The 21,447-nt window shown below is 39.4% G+C and overlaps 1 protein-coding gene across 11 annotated transcripts in view; it reads right to left on the reverse strand.

The window, feature by feature from the left end:
- Positions 1–877: 877 nt before the first annotated feature.
- LOC127568539 (transcriptional-regulating factor 1-like) overlaps positions 878–21,447 on the reverse strand; it is a 202,234-nt gene continuing 181,664 nt past the window's right edge. For all 11 annotated transcript variants that reach the window (XM_052012408.1, XM_052012409.1, XM_052012411.1 and 8 more), the window contains 4 exons: positions 19,307–19,420; positions 7,528–7,701; positions 3,030–3,232; positions 878–2,855 (listed from right to left, as the gene is read on the reverse strand). In XM_052012408.1, the coding sequence (XP_051868368.1) occupies positions 2,546–2,855; positions 3,030–3,232; positions 7,528–7,701; positions 19,307–19,420 (801 nt within the window). In that variant the 3' untranslated portion in view covers positions 878–2,545. The remainder of the gene's footprint in view (positions 2,856–3,029; positions 3,233–7,527; positions 7,702–19,306; positions 19,421–21,447) is intronic.

The raw sequence follows: 21,447 nt of genomic DNA on the forward strand, positions 1-21,447 counted from the left end.
GACATTGGAATTAATTTTGTCAGACTGAAATACCAGTGCATTGCATTAAAACTGTAAATTGAAATAGTATATTTAATGGTTTCTACGTTCATTGATGAGACTGACATTCAGCTCTCCATTTTGACTTGGAATATGAAAATAATATTTTAAGAATAGGAAGTAGGTCCCCTATTATTAGGTCCCCTGTTGTCAGGGTGGTTAGTGCACTATGAAATGTAAAAAAAATGTAGGAAATATGGTGTAGTGCCTGGTTGTACTTTCTGCTCAGTTACTAACATTGACAACAATAGAGGTTGTAAGGTGGGACCAAGCAAGAACCAGGCAATCAATTAATTAAAATTTTCCATATATATTTGTTTATACTCCCTATCTCAAAGTTCCAATTTTAAATACAACTGCAAGGAAAAGGATGAAGGAAGCAGATGGTCCATAGACACCCGTCTTGAATGGTACAAGAATTGGAGAAAATAATTCAGGTGAATGCAACTCCACTTTTCCAAAATGACTCATACCTCTTGTGCAGACAAAATAAGTACTTTAAAAAAACATGGAGGAATGCCTCATCATTGTCTGAGGTGTTTTTAACTGTTGTAAATGACTTGCACCAACACAAAGATTTTGTCTCCTGAAATTCAGGAAATATATGTATATTCTTCTTTGACTGGCATCCAATCAGGAAATGAGATACTGGCTCATTTAAGGCAGAAAATGTGTTTTCTATTACCTAATTCTTATAAATATGTAACATTTCTTTCAAAGTGCTGCAATGCTATTGATACAAGTTCCATAGAAGCAGTTAAGAGTTAACAAAGCATTTCTTCACATATTACAAGTTTCTTAAATCTTCATCATTTTCCTGACTCCTATGTGGGGATAATGCTACAAGTACCTTACCCAATTATAACTATTCTTCACATACAGATCTATTTGGCAAATGATTCAAGTGTACGGGGGTGATGCACAAGAAGCTAACCCTGTGTTCATTGTGCCTTCACAAGCATATGTTCCAGAAGGAAACATTAAGTCTAAACAGAAATTGCAGCTAGTTTTTTGCATCCTTCGGTCAAAAAACACAATCTCATTTGAGAACCAATCCAACCCAACCCAAGGCAACGAATTAACTCAAGATCTGCCACAGAGCAGACTGTGCCACTCATTTCCATACTAAATTAACAAGGAAAATTAGGCTATTATAATTCTAAATAGGCACATTTTGGGAAATATTTGCAAATTCTGAGAGCACATACAACTAGCTGGTATCAACAACAAAGACCTCAAGGTCAGTTGGTTATTGCATAGCATAGGATGAATTAGATCGTGGGAATCTAAATGTAATGTATACACTGAGTGTCATGATATGGCCAAGTCAGATTGGTTAGAGGAATTTAGTCTATAGGTTAAAACATCTTCCTTAATGGAATTCTCTTTGAAAATAACTTTTATTTCAGGTACTTTGGAAGGCAAAAAATAAAAATAAATCACTTTCTTTGATTAGTTTAATAGGAAAACAAAAATCAGTTAATCCCATCACATTTCTCTAAAAAAAAGAACCTTGGGTACATTATTCAAACACAACTTGCGAAAGTGAATACTAAATTCACAAGAAAATACTGCCTATTTCAAAGATGCCATCATTTTTAAAAAAAATTATGCAGCCTTCCCAAGAACATGGCACAAAAATCTTCCAAAAGTTTTTTTTTGGCTATACAACTAAAGCATGTTACAAAGTGAAGTCATTCACTGATCTATACATAGTGCTTCATTCATAACGTGACAAATACATCTCATTCAGTTATAGCTGAAAAGTGACTACAAATGTATGGAAGAGTCTCCACACATACTTGAAAAAAACATTTACAGTGCAAATATAAAAAAAATAAATTACATTATGGAGTAAAAGGCATGCAATCTGACCACAATCTGTACCCCCAAATTAATAAAATAAAGCTTTAATAAATTTGTACAACATTGTAATAACAGAAAACAGCCCCAGTGAAAGATCTGCATTCTCTTAGTCATTTTGACACTTTTACTTTCAAAAATATTTCGCTTTTGCAATAGAATTTTGGGATATAAAGTATTTACACCATACCTGCTAGATAACACCAAGGAACAGCAGTTAAATAAATGCGTAAACAAATCAGATTTGACAATTTAAAATATATATAATTTTGAACCTTATTTACAGCTTTTTTTGTTTCATTTTATAGAAAAGTAGACAATTTAATTTCTGAAACTTTCACTCGACAAAAAACCTTTTTAGCAAAAAACCCGTTTGGCTTCAATGCTTCGAAGTAACTCTTAACAAGCAGCTAGAAGGGAAAATAATAGTCTGTAAGGCTTTGTTTAGCCTACGTAAATGTATTAATGACAAAAAGCAAGTCAAGCATCTCCATCTATGTGCAGCTCTCCTGGGAGTCTTCTGCATTCTGCATTTGAACTAGTCTTAGTACTTCCTGATGACTTAAAAACACAAATCGTAGTTTTGTCCAATTTATTGTATTTGAAAATTACTGTGTTATTTTGAAAATTGTTTTAAATACATTTACAATTCATCATCTTGGAGAAATTCTCCATCTTCTCCATCTAAAAGTAGGTCTGTATCCATGACATTTGATTCATCCATTACATCTTCTAATTCCTGAATGATGTCATGATCGTCTACTTCCAAGTGTCGCTTTACCATGCTCATGTGATCTGGATGAAGTAACATGGGTGCTATTGGTGAAGCAGGCCTGGCTATTGTTGCTACTTCAGCAGCTGCAAGAGCTTTCTGTGTCTTCTGACGCTGCTGTTCCTCCTGCTGTCTATGAGTTTTCATGTGAGCATTTCTACTTTTAATCTTGTAGAACATCCTGGAACAAAAAAAATCACACTTAAATCCATGTAGAAACAGTTACATTTAAATAAAAACACTATTTTTCCCACTTAATTGACTATGAAACTGAAAAAAAGAATGAAATTATGCAAAATTCTCAGATAATTAAAATACATGTAATAGCTGGAAAACAAATAATCATCCAACTTACTTTCCACATTCCTTGCAAGGGAAAATTGTAGTAGCATCTGTTTCACCACTAGTTGTGCTGTGCGCTGGAGAGTTCTTGACAGATGTGTAGCCAGGCTGAGATCCTCCTGTTTTAAGTTTAGCCACAGACGCCTGCTTTGGGACCTGGTTTGAACCACCATGAATCCGTGCGTGACCATTTAAAGCCTGTCGGGAGCTGAATATCTAAAGGAAAGGAGAAGCAGCAAACAAAAGATTAACTGTAGTCAGCCTAGTGCTGGAACTTGAAGTCAGTTCCACAATAAAACACATTACAAGTTTAAAAAAAAATCACGGGGGGGGGGGCGCGCGCGGGGTGTACTAGTTGAAATACTAGTTAATGTAGAAAATTAACAAATGATTTAAATGGGTTGGACCACACTTAATTACAGCCGGCAACTTTGTAGGGAATTATCTCTGTTCTCCTACATTCAGCAGGCATGCACAGATGAACTTAACATCCAGCCTCTCAGCTTTAAGCCAAGGATGGCTGGTGTAAGAAGCATGACACTATTCACTTGAGTAAAAAGGTAAATGTCTCCAAGTGGTATACTTATTTTACTTTGTTTTAATGTTTCTATTAATTTACATTATTTTAGGGTTTTATTAATTACATTTATTTTACTTTTTTAACAATTTAAACAGTTTCTAAATTAGGAAAGATGTTAAAAGATTGTCAGGGCACTCAGAGAGCAGGACCTCAGAACACGCAACCCAAGGCTCAGCTGCCACTTGTAGTCAACTCCACTTCACTGGATGACTTTCCAATGCACGGCCTTGTGTATCTGGAACAGATCAGTGTGGGCAGGCAGAAGCTGCAGGTGATGAGTTTGGGCAGCGGATTGAATCCAGGACCATCTGGTCAATTGATTATTTAAGATCTTGCAGAAAATGTACATCAATGATAATTTTCATCATATTAACAGTTATAATATACAAGTGAATAAATAAATCTTCCCAATGCATTTTTCCCTCCCAAAGCATTTTAAAAACTGTTAGTTATATACTTAGAGCAATGGTTCATAACTCTATGAGAAGGCCTAGACTGACAATCTGAAACACATCTGAGATCCATTGATGTGGTGTCCTGAAATGACTAAGATAACTGTGTCGATATCATTCCCATTATGTTCTAACAGTTAGTTGTTCATGAAGTTCAGCAATGGAGTACCAATTTCTTTAAGTTTTCCTACAGGTACTTTGGGAAATCTCCCCACTGAACCTATGCCAAGTTAGAGCCGGCAAAGGTTCTGTGGAAAGGAATCATTCTAAGGAAAATAGGTTTTGGGTAAATGAGTTGACATAAATGTACTTAAATGTATTTAATTGTACCTAAGTGTTATTCAGTGTTCAACTTTTTTTTGGTGAATGATTAATTTTTACAACTTTTAAAAGTCTCCACATTTTAAAAGCATGTTTTATTGAAGTTTTGAACATTTTTGTATGTTTGTGAAAGTCAGAAATATTCAGAGTCTTTTAACATTTATGACAGCCCTACAAGTCTGTGAATGTGGCTCAGCCAGTTGTCAAACCATGTATGTATTGAAGCTCACAATATTCAGCAGTAACACCTTGCACTATGCCGGCCCTTGCTAATCAGGAACTGGCTTTAGAGCCACTATAAGGGAATGGCGATTATAAGCAAGTATATCTTGTCCAACATGCACCAGATTTTCCAAAAAAGATTACATTCCAGTAACATAGAAACCAACTGTAGCATTTATATAGTGCTTCATAGAACTAATTACTTTACATTGCAGTGCTCATTAAGCAGGGAAAAACACATTCATTTAAAATATTTATATGCCTGTATTTCTTCAATGAACGTCTTATAATTTGGTGATGGGGCACTCAATGCATAAATGTACGAGTATATACCTTGCACTGTAAATTAGCCAGAGACAATATCAAACAATCAGAGTGTTGAAGTGAGGTATGCTGAACTTTTGTAGCTATGATTGCCAGTTGCCTTCCTTGTCCAGTGGTCACTGCCCCGGCAAACTGCAGTTGGCTACTGCCGGTGTAACGTTCCAAAAAATTATCCAAATACAGCAATGAATATTAATAGCCAGGATCAGTTCACTTGTGTGCAGGACAAATGGTACTTGTACCTTTGAAGGAGCTTTAATGCCCCGAAGTGAATGGTGCAAATTAACAAATTCTGCTCTTCCTTTCAAAGCAGAGCAGAACATGGGATTTCCTAATGAAATTTGGAGTCTGGTATTGAGGCAACATTTGAACACAATGTTATGTTGTTTGACATTAAACATTCAAATGGACTACAGTAATGAAAGTGTAATACCAAAATTTCCACATAAAGCTTCTATGTAGGTACTGTGCACTTAAAGGACTGACCAGCAGATGGTACCGTCGTTCCACATCCTGCTCTCCCAACATTATTACATTTACAATGTCTACATACACAAAAGTCATACAGACTATTTGACTTCAAGGTTTCAAGACCAGGAAGTTATGCTAGATCTACATAAAACGTTAGCTTGCTTCCACCACCATACTCTACAATCAACATAAAGCTGTACATAAGGTACATTTGCAGTCCTGAACTATTTGCTTTTTTGGTATATGTAAATGACTTGGATTTAAATCAAGAAGTTTGCTAACAAGACCAAAAATGGTAGTGTGGTGAGGAAGAAAGATCTAGGCTTCAGGAATTCATAAGACCATAAGATATAGGAGCAGATTTAGGCCATTCAGCCCATCAAGCCTGCTCTGCCATTCAATCATGGCTGATTTTATCATCCACATTCTCCCTTCTCCCCGTAACCCCTAACCCCCCTTATCAACCTCTGCCTTAAATACACCCAAAGACTTGGCCTCTACAGTGAATTCCACAGATTCACCAACCCCCGGCTAAAGAAATTCCTCCTCATCTCAGCTTTAAAGGGACATCCCTTTATTCTGAGGCTGTGCCCTCGGATCCTAGACTCCCCTACTAATGGAAAAATCTTCTCCACGTCCACTCAATCTGGGCCTTTCAGTATCCGGTAGGTTTCAATGAGATTTCTCCCTCATCCTTGACCAAGAGACATCCTACCAGCCCAGAGACATCAAATATATTAAGCTTTTCATTCCTGGGATCAATGGTTAAGTGGACACAAAAGTGATAAATGGAATCCAAACCAGAGCAGTGTGAGAACAAACAAAGCAAGGGAACATGTGATAAAGCGTAAGATACTGAGAAGAGTGGAGAATCAGGGATGGCAGAGGGGTACTCTTGAAATTAGTGTCCACAAATTCCTAAAGGTAGCAAGAAAGAAAGGTAAAAGAATGGAACACAAGAGCAGGGAGGTCATGCAGGAACTGCAAACACCAGATAGGCCACAGCTGAAGTACTGTGTACAGGTCTGATCACCACAATAGAGAGAAAATGTGACAGCAGAGGAGATTTGCGAGAATGTTTAGACAGGAGGTTTGATAGAGGTGTACAAGATCATGAGTGGTTCAGATAGGGTAAATGGAAGGAATCTGTTCCTATTAGCAGATACTGCAAGGGCAGGGGGGCAACACAGATTTAAAATTTTGGGCAAAGGATACCAGGGGAATGTGAACAAGAACCTTCTTACTTAACTAGTAGTTAGGATCTGAACTTTACTGTATGGAGGTTGGAAACAAAAACAGAATTAATCAGTGCTTCAAAGGGAATTGGATCAGCTCTTGAGAAAAAAGTAATGTACAGGGTTAAAATAAAAAAAATGCAAACACTGGAAATCCAAGTTAAAACAGAAACTGCTGTACTCAGCAGGTCAGGCATCATCTGTGGAATCAATTGCAGGGTTATGAGGAGGGGCAGGGGAATGGATTTGACAAGACTGTTCCACCAGCAACTGGCATAAGTGCAATGGGCTGAATGGTCTCCTTCTCTATGCATCTCCCTCCAGTCTGAACAATAGCAATTCACCGAAACTGTTGTTCATCCCCCGGCCAGTTTCTTAAGTGGTGCTGCTATAACTACCCTTTTCTTCCACGGGCTTCAATTTTGTTATCAATTCTAATACATTGTACTTCATGAAGGACCTTTTGGTTTTCCAATGAACAACATCAGATAAATACACTCATCCACTCTGTTTCCTCATCAAAATAGTCAATCAAGTTTGTCAAATACAGTTTTCCCTTAACAAATCTGTGATGGGTCTCCTCCACTTAATTCATGCTGACCCAGCAATTTGACCAACACACGACCTACGTTACTGAAGTGGAGGCGGGTGGCGAAGGAGGGGTGGATTGAGGATTCTAAACTTCATCTGGGGTTATACTCCTATTTCAGAAAACAATGGACTGGGTCCAACCATGTTCTTGGAGGACTATAATACTTAATTTTGTTTTGGAAATGTGAGCATTGAGAAGGGGCGCAGTAAATGCAAATCTCTGAAGCAGGGAAAAATGTCTGGGAACTCCACCAAACTAAAGCTTTTTATAGAGGATTAGATTCATCTTACATTGAAGCCAAAATTCATACTTACTGCACCACAATTCGGCATTTCACACATAAATGTAGGTCCTTGAACCACTGGCGGCTCCACAGGAACTACTGGCAGTTGCATGGGGGACTTTGGTGCTTCTGTTTTCTCCTCATCTCTATCTGATTTTCTGTCATCATCATCCTCATCCTCCAATTCTTCATCTTCATCACTAAACTAAAGAGAGGAAGCAGAAATTATAATTTATCATCAAAGAGAAAGGAAATGTAATTAAATCTGTAAGGAACGTTTTATGGCTGGAGTTTCCTGGAATTATTTCAAAGATGTTATTGAATGTGATTTATAAACTTGACAGGTGCATACAATTTCAGATGGGAATAAATTCCGTCAACAAACCAGGGCATTTTGAAACTGCCAGCAAAGTGCTGTGCTTATCTTCATATTCCCTTCTGACATAGAAAGAGTCCATTGTGGCCCACTGAGTCTATGCTGGCTCACACAGCAATCCTATCGCCCCACTAATTTTCCCTGTAACCTACCTTCCCCACATTTCCACCAACCACCAGATTCTACCACTTGCCTACATGCTAGGGGTCATCTACAGTGGCCACTTAACCTCCTAACCTGCACAACTTTGGGGTGAGGAGGTAACTGGAGCACCCAGAGGAAACCCATGTGGTTACCGAAAAATTGTGGAACTCCACACAGACAGCACTTGTGGTCAGGATCAAACCCTGGTCACTGCACCTGTGAGGTTTCAGCATGAACTGCTTACATTCTTGAGTATCTTTATAAATGCAAATAGACAAATGCAATGCCAAGTTTTTAAAACAGAAAATATTATACGCTTTGATACTGTGACATTGAAACCCAATGGAGCTACAACACACTTTACTGCAGAGTGGCAGGCACAGGTTGTTTTAACATAGTTGTGTGCATTCAATTTGTAGCACCTACCACCAGGTTCAAGGACAGCTTCTATCCCACTGTTATAAGACTATTGAATGGTTCCCTGGTATGACAAGATGGACTCTTGACCTCACAATCTACCTCATTATGACCTTGCACCTTATTGTCTACCTGCACTGCACTTTCTCTGTAGCTGTGACACTTTACTCTGCATTCTGTATTGTTTTATCTTGTACTACCTCAATGCACTGTGTAATGAATTGATCTGTACGAATGGTATGCAAGACAAGTTTTTCACTGTGCCTTGATATGTGACAATAACAAACCAATTCCAATAAATGGAAGTTTGGGATAACCTAACTGCTCTTTTTGTTTTAAATTTACTTAATCTTTGTTCAACTCTTTTCAATCTGGAAAGTGTTCTGTACATTGCTTTAGTGTGACTCAGCTAGAAAGGGAGAAGAAAAAAAAGTAAAGTACAGGAGCCAATGTTTTTACTCTTGACTGCTATACTGCAAATCCTGCAGGAAATGGGCAAGGCTGAATACAACAGCACAGCGCTTTGATGTGATGATTAATATAAAGGCTTCTTGAGCAAAGATGCAACCCTCAGCACTTTTTTCTCTCTGTTAAGGTAGCTGGATTCCACCAAGGAGTCCATCAGTCATGGTAGCAGAGATTTACTGTAGTCAGACTCATTGCAGCTGTGTGCTGCTTGTGACCCGAGTCACTAAAAAAAAATCTGGAATTCTTAAATAATTAAAATGTTCATGGTAGCTAGAAGTGTTTCATGCAATCACTCATTCTACAATTGACTGAATATTTTCTGGATTTTAAAGTTTAAGTATAGATAATTTAATTTCTAGCTGTTTTCTCCCTCTCAGTTCTAGCATGTCCTGTTCTTTTTTTTAAATTATTCTCTAACTACCCTTATTTTTCTATTACATTGATGGGTTCTAAAATGTTGTTGCACCTGCACAACCTCAGTCCCCACCCTTTCAAAGACACTCCCTTTGTCCTCTCCTTTCCTCCCCCTCTCTGCAAATTAAACACACATTGGTTTTCTCACTTTTCCAGTTCTGATGAAAAGGTACTTGAACAGGTACATGGATAGGAAAGGTTTAGAGGGATATGGGCCAAACACTGGCAAATGGGACTAGGTTAGACGGGAATCTTGGTCGGCATGGACACATTGGACCAAAGGCCCTGTTTCCATGTTGTACGACTCTATGACTCTGAAAGAGTCATTGGCCTGTAATGCTGACAATATTTTTCTCTCTCCACAGATGCTACAGAGAGACATTCCACCACTTAGTTTTTATTTCAGATTTCCAGCATCTATTGTTTTTTGATATTCAATTATAGGTAGCATGTTGGATGATATAATTATTATTTGAATATCATTGGATGGATAGTAGGGTGGTGCAGTAGTTACCGCTACTGCTTCACAGCTTGAGAGACCCATGGTTGAACCTGATCTCAAGTACTGTCTGTGTGGAGGTTTACATGTTGTTCCTATAACTGTGTGGGTTTCCTCCCACATCCAAAGATATGCTGGTAAGTTAATTGGCTAACATAAATTAATCCTAAGAGGAGATAAGTGGCAAAAAATTAAAGGCGAGTCAATTGGCATTGAGAGAGAGCAAGTTGCAGGCCTACAGGGAAGCAAGGACAAGGTGAATGGTTCTGATGGGATTGCTGCACTGGGAACCCGCATGGGCCCAATGGCCTCCTCCAATGTTGTAACAGATAAAATGCCCACCTATATACTTAGCTTTATTAAATATACATGTTGAAATTCTTATCAGTAGTTCAGGTGAGGAATCCAATAAGTAAAGTTGAATTGCAGCATGCCTCATGAGATCCTAAATCAAAGACTGAGCTTTGGCCTTTCCTAATTGACATAGTCCAGCACCAGACTGTTTCTCAAGCCATAAGGGGGAGGGATAAAACTATAGCCTGAGACTGGTGGATTTTCACATCTAGGTTTGAATTTCTTTTTAAATTTTATTTACAGTGTTGGAACAGGCCCTTCCGGCCCAACGAGTCCGCGCCGCCCATTTTAAACCCAAATTAACCTACCCGTACGTCTTTGCAATGTGGGAGGAAACCGGAGCACCCGGAGGAAACCCAAGCAAACACGGGAGAACGTACAAATGCCTTACAGACAGCGACGGGAATTGAACCCTGATCGCTGGCGCTGTAATAGCGTCGCGCTAACCACTACGCTACCGTGCCGCCCCTAATTTGGAAATTACATAGACTGCCGTGTACCCTGATCTTGTAGTTAGTTGTGAACTTACACCCATATCTGCAAAGGCAATTGGAACACACCTCAGCAAAAATATTGGTAATTTAGAAAATTTGCAGCCAATGACCAATGACTTACATTTGTTAATGATTCCAATTTCACACCCCAATCTTGTTTGAAAGCACACCTATGTGATTAATGAAGCAGCTCTTGCGAAATTACCACATATCTGTTAATCAAGTTATTTATACTGTTGACTTAAAAATTATAATAATTTTCAGATATTGGGGTGGGGTGGGATTGGGGGGGGGGCGGGGGGGATAGAATTCATTTCCAAGCAACCATCCTGTATTTTTCAGGGCAAACCTATTAAAAACCAAATGCAAGATCTGGAAAAAGTACATATTGAAAAATTCATTACCCAGTTAACACTGCCTTTAAGCTCCAATGGTCTCCAATAAACTCTTTAAAATGAAATAATTTCTCAATTACATTTACAGATGTACTATCCAGTGACACGAATCATAACAGAAACTGTTAAGGGTCCAGAGATCAGTTAATCAATACAAATATTAAATGTTTTTAAAAATGTTATTCTATTTAAGAAGGAGCTTTCCATCAATTTCTAAATATGAAAGGTAATTACATTCACATCGGTTGAACAGCCAAATCCCAAAGAGAAAGAATCTTTGCTCTAAGGAAATGATCTTGGAGTGATACAGAACAAATCAACCCAGGTCACCACTGCCTTTTTGGGTTTGGTCTAAGTGATAGTGACAAAGAAACACAGCAAATGGGTTGACAATTTTTTTTGATGGTTGGGAGACAGCTCTTCTGTAAGAATAGATCTGGGTTTCAACTTCACAGTAATGAAGAGGGTCTTTGAAACTTTTACCAAGTTAATTTTTACTTAAACAATACACGCTGGAATTTCCAGGAATTGGTAATCACACGTTGTAGATTCAACTAAGTTCAAGTAAATGCTGACCTTGAATAATTTTAGTAAGAAAACTGGTATTCAAAATTTCAATCATTCCAAAATTTATCCTTTTCACAGATTATATTGACAGATCTCACCGTAGAAATGAAAGAACATAACATAAGAAATTTGACGAAGATTATAAAATTTATGAAAGAAAAGTTCACTTTACTAATTTCTCTCAGATCTCATCAGAAAAACTGGAAGAGGCTCCAGGAATGTAATCATACAAAAATATAGCTAATTATTAGACACGACTCATTTTGATAATATTGCAGCAGTGAAATTTAAACCAGCCTAAAAAGGTTTGGAGAGAACAAATCCAACTACTGGAGGAAAGAAGTAATGTATTTCTGTGGGAATGAAGTATAGCCCAATGAATGGAAATACATCGTTGGAATTCAAAGGAATTTGCATATTTAGTTAATATTTTCTTTTTCACTTGGCCTGTTGTTGCTTTAGAAATAATGTTAAGAAATTATCAACACTCTCAACCAGCATATAATTGAAAAAAAAATCAATAGTGCACAGAAGTGAAGATCAGTCACCTTGAAACATAGAAATTAGGCCCATTTGTACACAACTTTCATATATAATCATGAATAAAATAACTTAATCTACTGTTTCTAGATGAAATCATGCCCAACAGGAAATTAGCTTGGGTACTTCTGTACACAATTCATCTTAGTTCTCTGATGTTTCTCTAGCAACCGTTATACACCTTACGATGTCATTAGTGATACACTGCACGCTTCCTTCCTTACCACACAAAACTGAGCTTTTGGGTGCAACCTACAACCTTTGTTGAATTTTCACTGATAAACTAGAAACTGATTTGCTGAGGTCACTAATTAGGTATCAGTTGAAAGCCCTCCATTCGAACATCAATATTTTGCACACAGCATCAGTCAGCCTCAGTTTTTAATACCCAGTATATCCAAAATTGCACTAATGGTTATTCCAACACTAACTGGAGCCTTCTTATATGATGCACATCACAGCCACTTGTTGCCATCTCTGCCTCATTGATTACCTGAGTTATCTGAGCCTCAATGTCACCTGAGTCCACTCGTGGCACAGACCTTGATCAAGGCAGATGATCGCATGGGAGGGGGTTGGCACCTCACATGAACAGAAGATCATGTCCACCTCCCCAATGTTTTTCCTCACTTCCACAGCAGCTTTTCATAGTGAGAGTGCCTTTAAAGTCCAACATGCTTCCCAATAATCAGTGCAACAATCAGGAAGTTCTCTTGGAGACACAAGATACTGCAGAGCAAAAAACAAACTGCTGGAGGGACTTAGTGGGTCAAACAGCATCTGTGGTGGGAGAAGAACTGTTGATGTTTTGGGTTGAGATCTTGCATCAGGGAAGTTCTCTTATTGGGAACTATACAAGTTCCAGTTTTGGACTTCATTCTGGGTGGAAACCGTCATAATGCTTTAAATGGCGTTTTGGCCAATTTCTCAACTTATCTTGTGTGACGGGATTCGGCTTTAGTGCTCTATTCAGCATGGGTTTAGTGCACCAAAAAATGTGCCAAGATGGACACATTTCTCCTTTCACAGATGCTGCCTAGATTACTGGGTATTTCCAGTATCTTCTGTGTTTTTTTATTCCTGTTTTCACCATTTTGTTTTTGAATTGTCTCTGAAAGAAACTAGACTCATGAAACTACTACTGGCTTGCTACGAAAGCAAATTGCTGGAAACAGCAAGGAAGTCAGCATCTGTGGAGGGAGAAGGAGTTCATGTCTCATGTCGTTAACCTTCCATCAGTACTGGGAAATGTTAAACAGGTCTTAAGATGCAGTAAAGGAAGGACTGGACAGAAAGGGAGATATCTGATAGGGTAGCAGGCAACAGAGGTGAAATAACAAAAGGGGGAAATAATGCCAGATAGCAGAAGCCTGAAGGAGTAACCATGGAATATTATACACCTGAACGAATGCAAAAATGGAAACAGGAACCAAAGTTGTCTGGAGTGGAATAATAAATACATAGCAACAGAAGATGCTAGAAACACTCAGCAAGTCCGGCAGCATCTGTGAAAAGAGAAACAGGGTGAGTGTTTTAGGTCAACAGAACTGGCAAAGAGAAAACACAAGTTGGGTTTAAGTTGCAACGAGGTCTGAGATCTCAGAAAAAGTGGTGGCAATGAGCCACAGGCCTGCTGTGATGCCTATATGTCAGTTTTAGCACTGTGGTCAAAGGCAAACTTCTGCGAGGTATTTTCACATGTATATTGTCTATCGCAATGGATGCTAAAGTTCAGCAAGTCATTTTATGCTTCTAAAAAGGGGCCTGTCATCAATAAATTTCTAAGCTAGAGTCTCCATGATTTCCACCTCCTCCACTCTCCAGGGACAAGATGCTGTTTTGGTTCAATAGCAATTCAGAGTAGTACACTGAAGGATCTGCTGACACAGTGTGATGTACTATTTCACCAGTCAGGCTCTGTGGTGGAACGGTTATAAACCACAACGACAAATCCAGACGTTGCATTTCCTGTTCCCCTACAGCCGCATGCGGCTCAGAAGCAAGAACTCTAGTTGGCTTCAAAACTGTTCCAAGTTGCTATTTAAATGTAAACTAAGTTTAGGTCATTGCTTAGAGTAACAAAAAAAATCAATAGCACATATACCGAGTCAACTTAGAGCAGAAACAGGCATTTCCTGAAACAGTAGGTGAAGGTTAAGAATTTTATGAATGAGCCATTACGTTGGCATGGATTTTTCCACATTCCCGACAGCTTCCAGATCAGACTCCCTCTCCTCTGGCTTCTGAACAAGTATGTTTTCCTGGACTGGTCTCTCTCCATTCATTACTGGCTCCAAGTTGGAGTTATGTTCTCTGGTTGACTCCTAACTGGAATTAAATATTTTAGGGCCTTTTGCCCAGTTCTGCTGCCAGTTCTCTTCCAAGAATCCCCACCATAAAGTAGTTTTAGTCTTCTCTCCATCAGGTTTCTGTTTGCATCTTTCATCTTGTTCACTTTCACTGGTTTCGGTTTCCATTTGGTAATTGTTCAGGTGTATAACCATTCCGCAGTTACATCTTCTGCAGACTTTTGTGATCTGGCACTATTTCCCCCTTTTGTCATTTAATCTCTGTTGCCTGTCACCCTATCAAACATCCTCCTATCTGTCCAGTCCTTCCCTACCAGCACCTCCCTTTACTGCATCTTAAAACCTGTTTATCTTTAATATTTCCCAGTTCTGATGAAAAGTTAATGACATGAATTATTAACTCTTTCTCCCTCCACAGTTTCTGCCTTCCTTGCTGTTTCCACAGTTTATCTTCATGGCAAGCCATTAGTTTCATGATACTAATTTTTTCATTAATATCAGATTAATTAATTCACTGAATTTAAATTCCCCAGCTGCTGTGGAGAAAATAGGTGAATAAAAGGCGCGGTTGTTTTCAGCAACTGGTTAGAGTTAGAAAAAACAGAACCAAAAAGGTAATAATCTGTGACTCTTACCTGAGTCACATGCAAATTGGCACAGGGTAAGTAAGATCAGAGAGTTAAATGCATGGCTCAAAGATCGGTGTGGGTGTTGAATTCATGGGACATTAGCACCAGTATTGGGGAAGGAGGGAGCTGTTCTGATGGGATGGGCTCCACCTGAACCATGCTGGGACTGGGCTCCTGGCAAATCATATAACTAGGGCTGCAGATAGGGCTTTAAACTAAATAGTGTGTGGGGGGGGTGGGGGGTGTGTGTGTGTGGTGGATTCAACAGATTGGAAAAGTATAGTTAAAGTAAAAGGGAAGGAGAGTGCAGGAGAGATTACTGAAGTCTCCAGAATAAAGAATAAGATAGGAAATTTAGATAGGGATAAAAATTTAACTTCAGGCAACATGGAGACTAATTTGAGAAGAAGGATGGTGAATACAGGAGTGGAGGTATAATATCTGAATGCACGCAGTATATGAAAGAAGGTAGGTGAGCTCGTAGCACAGTAAGAAACTGGCAGGTATGATGTTGTGGGCATCAGAGTCGTGGTTGAAAGAAGATCACAGCTGGGAGCTAAACATCCAAGGGTACACATCCTATCGAAAAGACAGACAGGTGGGCGGAGGGGGTCGGGTGGCTCTTTTGGTAAAAAAAATTAAATCAAATCCTTAGCAAGAAGTGACATAGGATCAGAAGATGTAGAATCCTTGCAGGTCAGGTTAAGAAACTGCAAGGGTAAAAAGACCCTGATGAAAATTATATACAGGCCTCCAAATAGTAGCCAGGTTGTGGGATACAAATTACAACAGGAGATAGAAAAAGCACGTAAAGAGGGCAATGTTACAGTGATCATGGGGGATTTCAACATGCAGGTAGCTTGGCAAAATCAGGTTGGTACTGAATTCCAACAGAAGGAATTTGTAGAATGCCTAAGAGATGGCTTTTAAGAGAAGCTTGTGGTCGAGCCCACTAGAGAAAAGGCAATTCTGGATTTGGTGTTGTACAATGAACCAGATTTGATTAGGGAGCTTGAGGTAAAGGAAACCTTAGGAGGCAGTGATCATAATATGATTGAATTCACCCTGCAGTTTGAGAGGGAGAAGCTAAAATTGGATGCATTGGTGTGACAGTTGAGTAAAGGTAACTACAGAGGCATGAGAGAGGAGCTGGTCAAAGTTGATTGGAAGGGGACCCTAACAGGAATGACAGTACAGCAGCAATGGCAGGAGTTTCCGGGTGTAATTCGGAAGGCACAGGATCAGTTCATCCCAAAGAAGCAGCAACTGTGGCTGACAAGGGAAGTCAAAGACAGCATAAAAGCAAAAGAGAGGGCATACAATATTGCAAAACTTAGTGGGAAGCTAGAGGATTGGGAAGCTTTTAAAAACCAACAGAAGGCAACTGAAAAACCAATAAAGGGAGAAAAGCTGTAATTATGAAATGGAAGCTGGCCAGTAATATAAAAGAGGATACCAAACGTTTTCCCAGCTATATAAAGAGTAAAAGAGAGCCTAGACTGGACGTCAGACCACTGGAAAATGACGCTGGAGATGGGAACAAAGAGATGGCGGATGAACTGAATAAGTATTTTGCGTCAGTCTTCACTGTGGAAGACACCAGCAACATGCCAGAAATTCGAGAGAATCAGGGGGCAGAAGTAAGTGTAGTTGCTATTACTAAGGCGAAGGTGCTTGGGAAACTGGAAGGTCTGAAGGTAGATAAGTCACCTGGATCATATGAACTACACCCCAGGGTTCTGAAAGGGGTAGCTGAAGAGATTGTGGAGGCATTAGTAGTGATCTTTCAAGAATCACTAGAATCAGGAATGGTTCTGGAGGACTAGAAAAATTGCAAATGTTACTCCACTCTTTAAGAAGGGAGGGAGGCAAGAGACAGGAAATTACAGGCCAGTTAGCCTGACTTCAGTGGTTGGTAAGATGTTAGGGTCCATTATCAAGGATGAGGTTTCAGGGTACTTGGAAACGCATGATAAAATAGGCCGAAGTCAGCATGGTTTCCTTAAGGGGAGATCTTGCCTGACAAAGCTGTTGGAATTCTTTAAGGAAGTAACAGGCAGGATAGGCAAAAGAGAATCAGTGGATGTTGTTTACTTGGATTTTCAGAAGGCCTTTGACAAGGTGCCACATATGAGGCTGCTAAAAAAAATGGGAGCCCATGATATTACAGGAAAGGTACCAGCGTGGATAGACGATTGGCTGACTGGCAGAAGGCAAAGAGTGGGATTAAAAGGGGCCTTTCCGGTTGGCTGCTGGTGACTAGTGGTGTTCCGCAGGGGCCGGTCTTGGGTCCGCTACTTTTCACGTTATATGTTAATGATCTGGATGATGGAATTGATGGCTTTGTGGCCAAATTTGTGGATGATACAAAGATAGGTGGAGGGGCAGGTAGGTGTTGAGGAAGCAGGGAGTCTGCAGAAGGACTTGGACAAGTTGGGAGAATGGTATTGGTATATTATTGTCACTTGTACCGAGGTACAGTGAAAAACTTGTCTTGCATACTGATTGTACAGGTCAATTCATTACACAGTGCAGTTACATTGAGATAGTACAGAGTCCATTGATGTAGTACAGGTAAAAACAGTACAGTACAGAGTAAAGTGTCACAGCTACAGAGAAAGTGCAGTGCAATAAGGTGCGAGGTCACAACAAGGTAGATCGTGAAGTCAGAGTCCATCTCATTGTATAAGGAAACTGTTCAATAGTCTTATCACAGTGGGGTAGAAGCTGTCCTTAAATCTGGTGGTACGTGCCCTCAGGCTCCTGTACCTTCTACCCGATGGAAGAGGAGAGAAGAGAGAATGTCCCAGGTGGTTGGGGTCTTTCATTATGCTGGCTGCTTCACCAAGACAACGAGAGGTAAAGACAGAGTCCAAGGAGGGGACAAAAAGTGGCAGATGGAATACAGTGTAGGCAAGTGTACGGTCATGCACTTTGGTAGAAGGAATAAAGGCTTAGACCATTCTCCAAATGGGGAGCGAAATGAGAAATCGGAGGTGCAAAGGGACTTGGGAGTCCTAGTGCAGGATTCCCCAAAGGTTCACTTGCAGGTTGAGTCGGTAGCAAGGAAGGCAAATGCAATGTTAGCATTCATTTCAAGAGGACTGGAATATAAATGCAAGGATGTAATGCTGAGACTTTATAAGGCTTTGGTCAGACCACATTTGGAGTATTGAGAGTAGTTTTGGGCCCCATATCTAAGGATGGATGTGCTGGCGTTGGAGAGGGTCCAGAGGAGGTTTACAAGAATGATCCTGGTAGTGAAAGGGTTAACATATGAGAAACATTTGATGGTTCTGAGCCTCTACTCGCTGGAGTTTAGAAGGGATGATGGGGGGGATCTCAATGAAACCTACCGAATATTGAAAGGCCTTGAGTGGATGTGGAGAGGATGTTTCCAGTAGTGGGAGAGTCTAGGACCAGAGGGCACAGACTGAGAATAGAAGGACGTCCCTTTAGAACAGAGATGAGAAGGAATTTCTTTAGCCAGAGGCTGGTGAATCCATGGAATTCATTGCCATAGATGGCTGTGGAGGCCAAGTCATTGGGTATATTTAAAGTGGAGGTTGATAGGTTCTTGATTAGTAAGGGCGTCAAAGGTTATGGGGAGAAGGCAGGAGAATGGGGTTGAGAGGGTAAAAAAAAACAGCCATGATCAAATGGCGGAGCAGACTCGAAGGGCCAAATGGCCCAATTCTGCTCCTACGTCTTATGGTCTTATTAAATTCCCTTGTTAAACAGATCAAATAAACAACAATGCCTATTAACCAATGCATTAAGATATTAGTGTGAATCTGAAGTGCTGTTCCCTCACACACCAGATCACAAACCAACAATGTCAGATTCCTCTTTGAAACAACATTAATGTTTAAAGGACTGTCTGTCAATGGTCAAAAAACCAAACAGACTTGATGTTTTTAGTAAGATAAACAGAAAATGCTGTAAATATCAGTGGCGCAATGCTGCCTGGCCTGCTGTTTCTTCCCCCCAGCATTTTCTGTTTACACATCAGATTTCCAACATCAGGCACCTCTGCCTTTTGTACATATTCATTACTCTGTCTATATATTCACATGTTCAACTGTTGCTTAATGTCCAGTAGCTAATTAAGAAATGCTCAGTTTGAAAATGTGCAGTTGTCAAGTAAGTTTTATAGACTTGTAAAATGTTTCACCATTATCTTCACATGATGATTATGACTCACCATTCCCTCTGCTTCCATTTCTGCAAGGCGTGTTCGGTGCTTTCGACCTAATCGCAAGACCTTTTTCCAAGTGTAGTAGTATTCCACACATTGTGCCACTGTCTTTGACTTTACCTGTGGTAAGGTGACAAAGTTATTGGAGATGCATCACAATGAGCCCACAAATATCAACTAAAAGCAGAAATTAGACATTAACCTTTAAAATATGATTGTTTAATATTAAAGGAACGTTACATATGCACATTGCGTGTAATCTGACACAAATGTTGATATTTGCATTGCTTGAAGAAGAGTGATCCTCTTTTACTGACATCACATTCTTTCCAAAGATAGTGATCCATAGTACCAGATAAGTCCATTCCATGTTCTATAATTTCTAGGGTAGGGACATGTTTGGCACAGCTTTGTGGGCCGAAGGGCCTGAATTGTGCTGTAGTTTTTTTTCTATGTTCTACATCCAATGTTGGCAGCTTCTTCAGCACTGGAATTCTTTCCCTGAATCATGTGAAGCTATGCAGCTATTTTTGTTAAACTTACATGACAAACAAACATAATTTAAATCTATGAAAACACACGCAGTAATTGTTATTGCTATTTTCTCTCCCACATTCACTGCAAACACCCATTGCTGACTACAATCAGATAGTTGGTGGGCTTGCTGTATACACATTCACACAAAATCGGCTGCACATATCTGCCAAGATTAGCTTTTCAATGCCCATCCCATAGCCAGTCAGCCCCTTGTGCCTGCTCTGCCATTTAGTGAGATAATGGCTGATCTTCCATCTCAGCATCACTTTTCAGCACTAACCCCATATCCCTTGATTTCTGTAATATCCAAAGATATATCAATCTCTGTCTGAGCCTCCACACATCTCTTGGGTAGAAAATTCCAAAGATTCACTCGCCTCATCTCTTTCCTGAATGGCCAATCGTTTATTTTGAGACCGTGACTGCCAGGTTCTGATACCCAAGTCAGGAAAAAACATCACTATTGCATCTACCCTGTCAGTCTCCATAAGAAAGAAATCACCTCTCATTTTGCAAAACTCAATACAGTTCAGGCCCATTCTGCTTAACCTCTCCTCATAAGACAATATTCCCCTTCAGTCTCCCTCCTTTCTTAAATAGTGGAGTTACATATTTGCAACCTTCTAACATGAAGGAACAATGCTAGAATCAATAAATTTTGGAAAGTGACAACTTGAACATCCACTACCTCCATAAATACCTCTTCCAAAACCTTGGAATTCAGGTCATCAAGTGCTGGGTATTTATCAGATTTCAGTCCCATTAATTTATCAAATATTATTTCTCTGCTAATAGTAATTTCTTTCAATTCCCCATTCACTTTGTTCTCCACCACTTCCAGGAGGTTTTCTATGTCTTCTGTGCAAAAAGCAAAATATTTGTTTTCATATCTCTACCATTTCCTTATTCAGCAATGTAATTTTTCCTGGCCACGTCTGTAAGGGACCCACATAAACTTTTGCTCATCTTTTCCCTTTTCGTATTGTGTTTATGTTTCTTGCTAGATCATTCCTGTATTCTACTTTCTCTTTCCTTATCCATTTCTTGGACTTCCCTTTCTGAAACCTAAATTCTTCCCAATCCTCACGCTTATTGCTCTTTATGGCAATGTTAAATGTTTATCCTTTGATCTTATACTATCTCTAACTTCACATTAGTCTCAGTGGTCCACTTTGGCTGTTGGACTTTTGTGCTTTAAAAGAGATGTGTTTTGCTGTAAACTATGTATAAATTCATTAAGTGTTAGTTATTAACCATCTTCCCTTTTAATGAGGTTTCCCATTCTACCGTAGATAGCTCATCCTTTCGTAGTATCCTTTTGTTTAGACTCAAGTCCCTAGTTTTAGTTTGAACAAAATCATTTGCAATCCTCATGTAAAATTCCAACACATTACGATCATGTTTCCTTACAGCCTTTAACTAACAATTGAACCTTTCTCACTGCACAATATCAGATCTAACTAGCCTGTCTCTGAGTTCCTCGACACACTGAAAAATTCAGTAAAAACATGTCTTATACATTCCATGAAATTGCCCCCCTACACTTACTATTACGAAGCACTCTGGTGAACTACTGCAATGCAGTCGGTAGGTAAGAAGTAGGGATTCTA

This window comes from Pristis pectinata, chromosome 3 (genome assembly GCF_009764475.1).
Source record: "Pristis pectinata isolate sPriPec2 chromosome 3, sPriPec2.1.pri, whole genome shotgun sequence".
NCBI lineage: Eukaryota > Metazoa > Chordata > Chondrichthyes > Rhinopristiformes > Pristidae > Pristis > Pristis pectinata.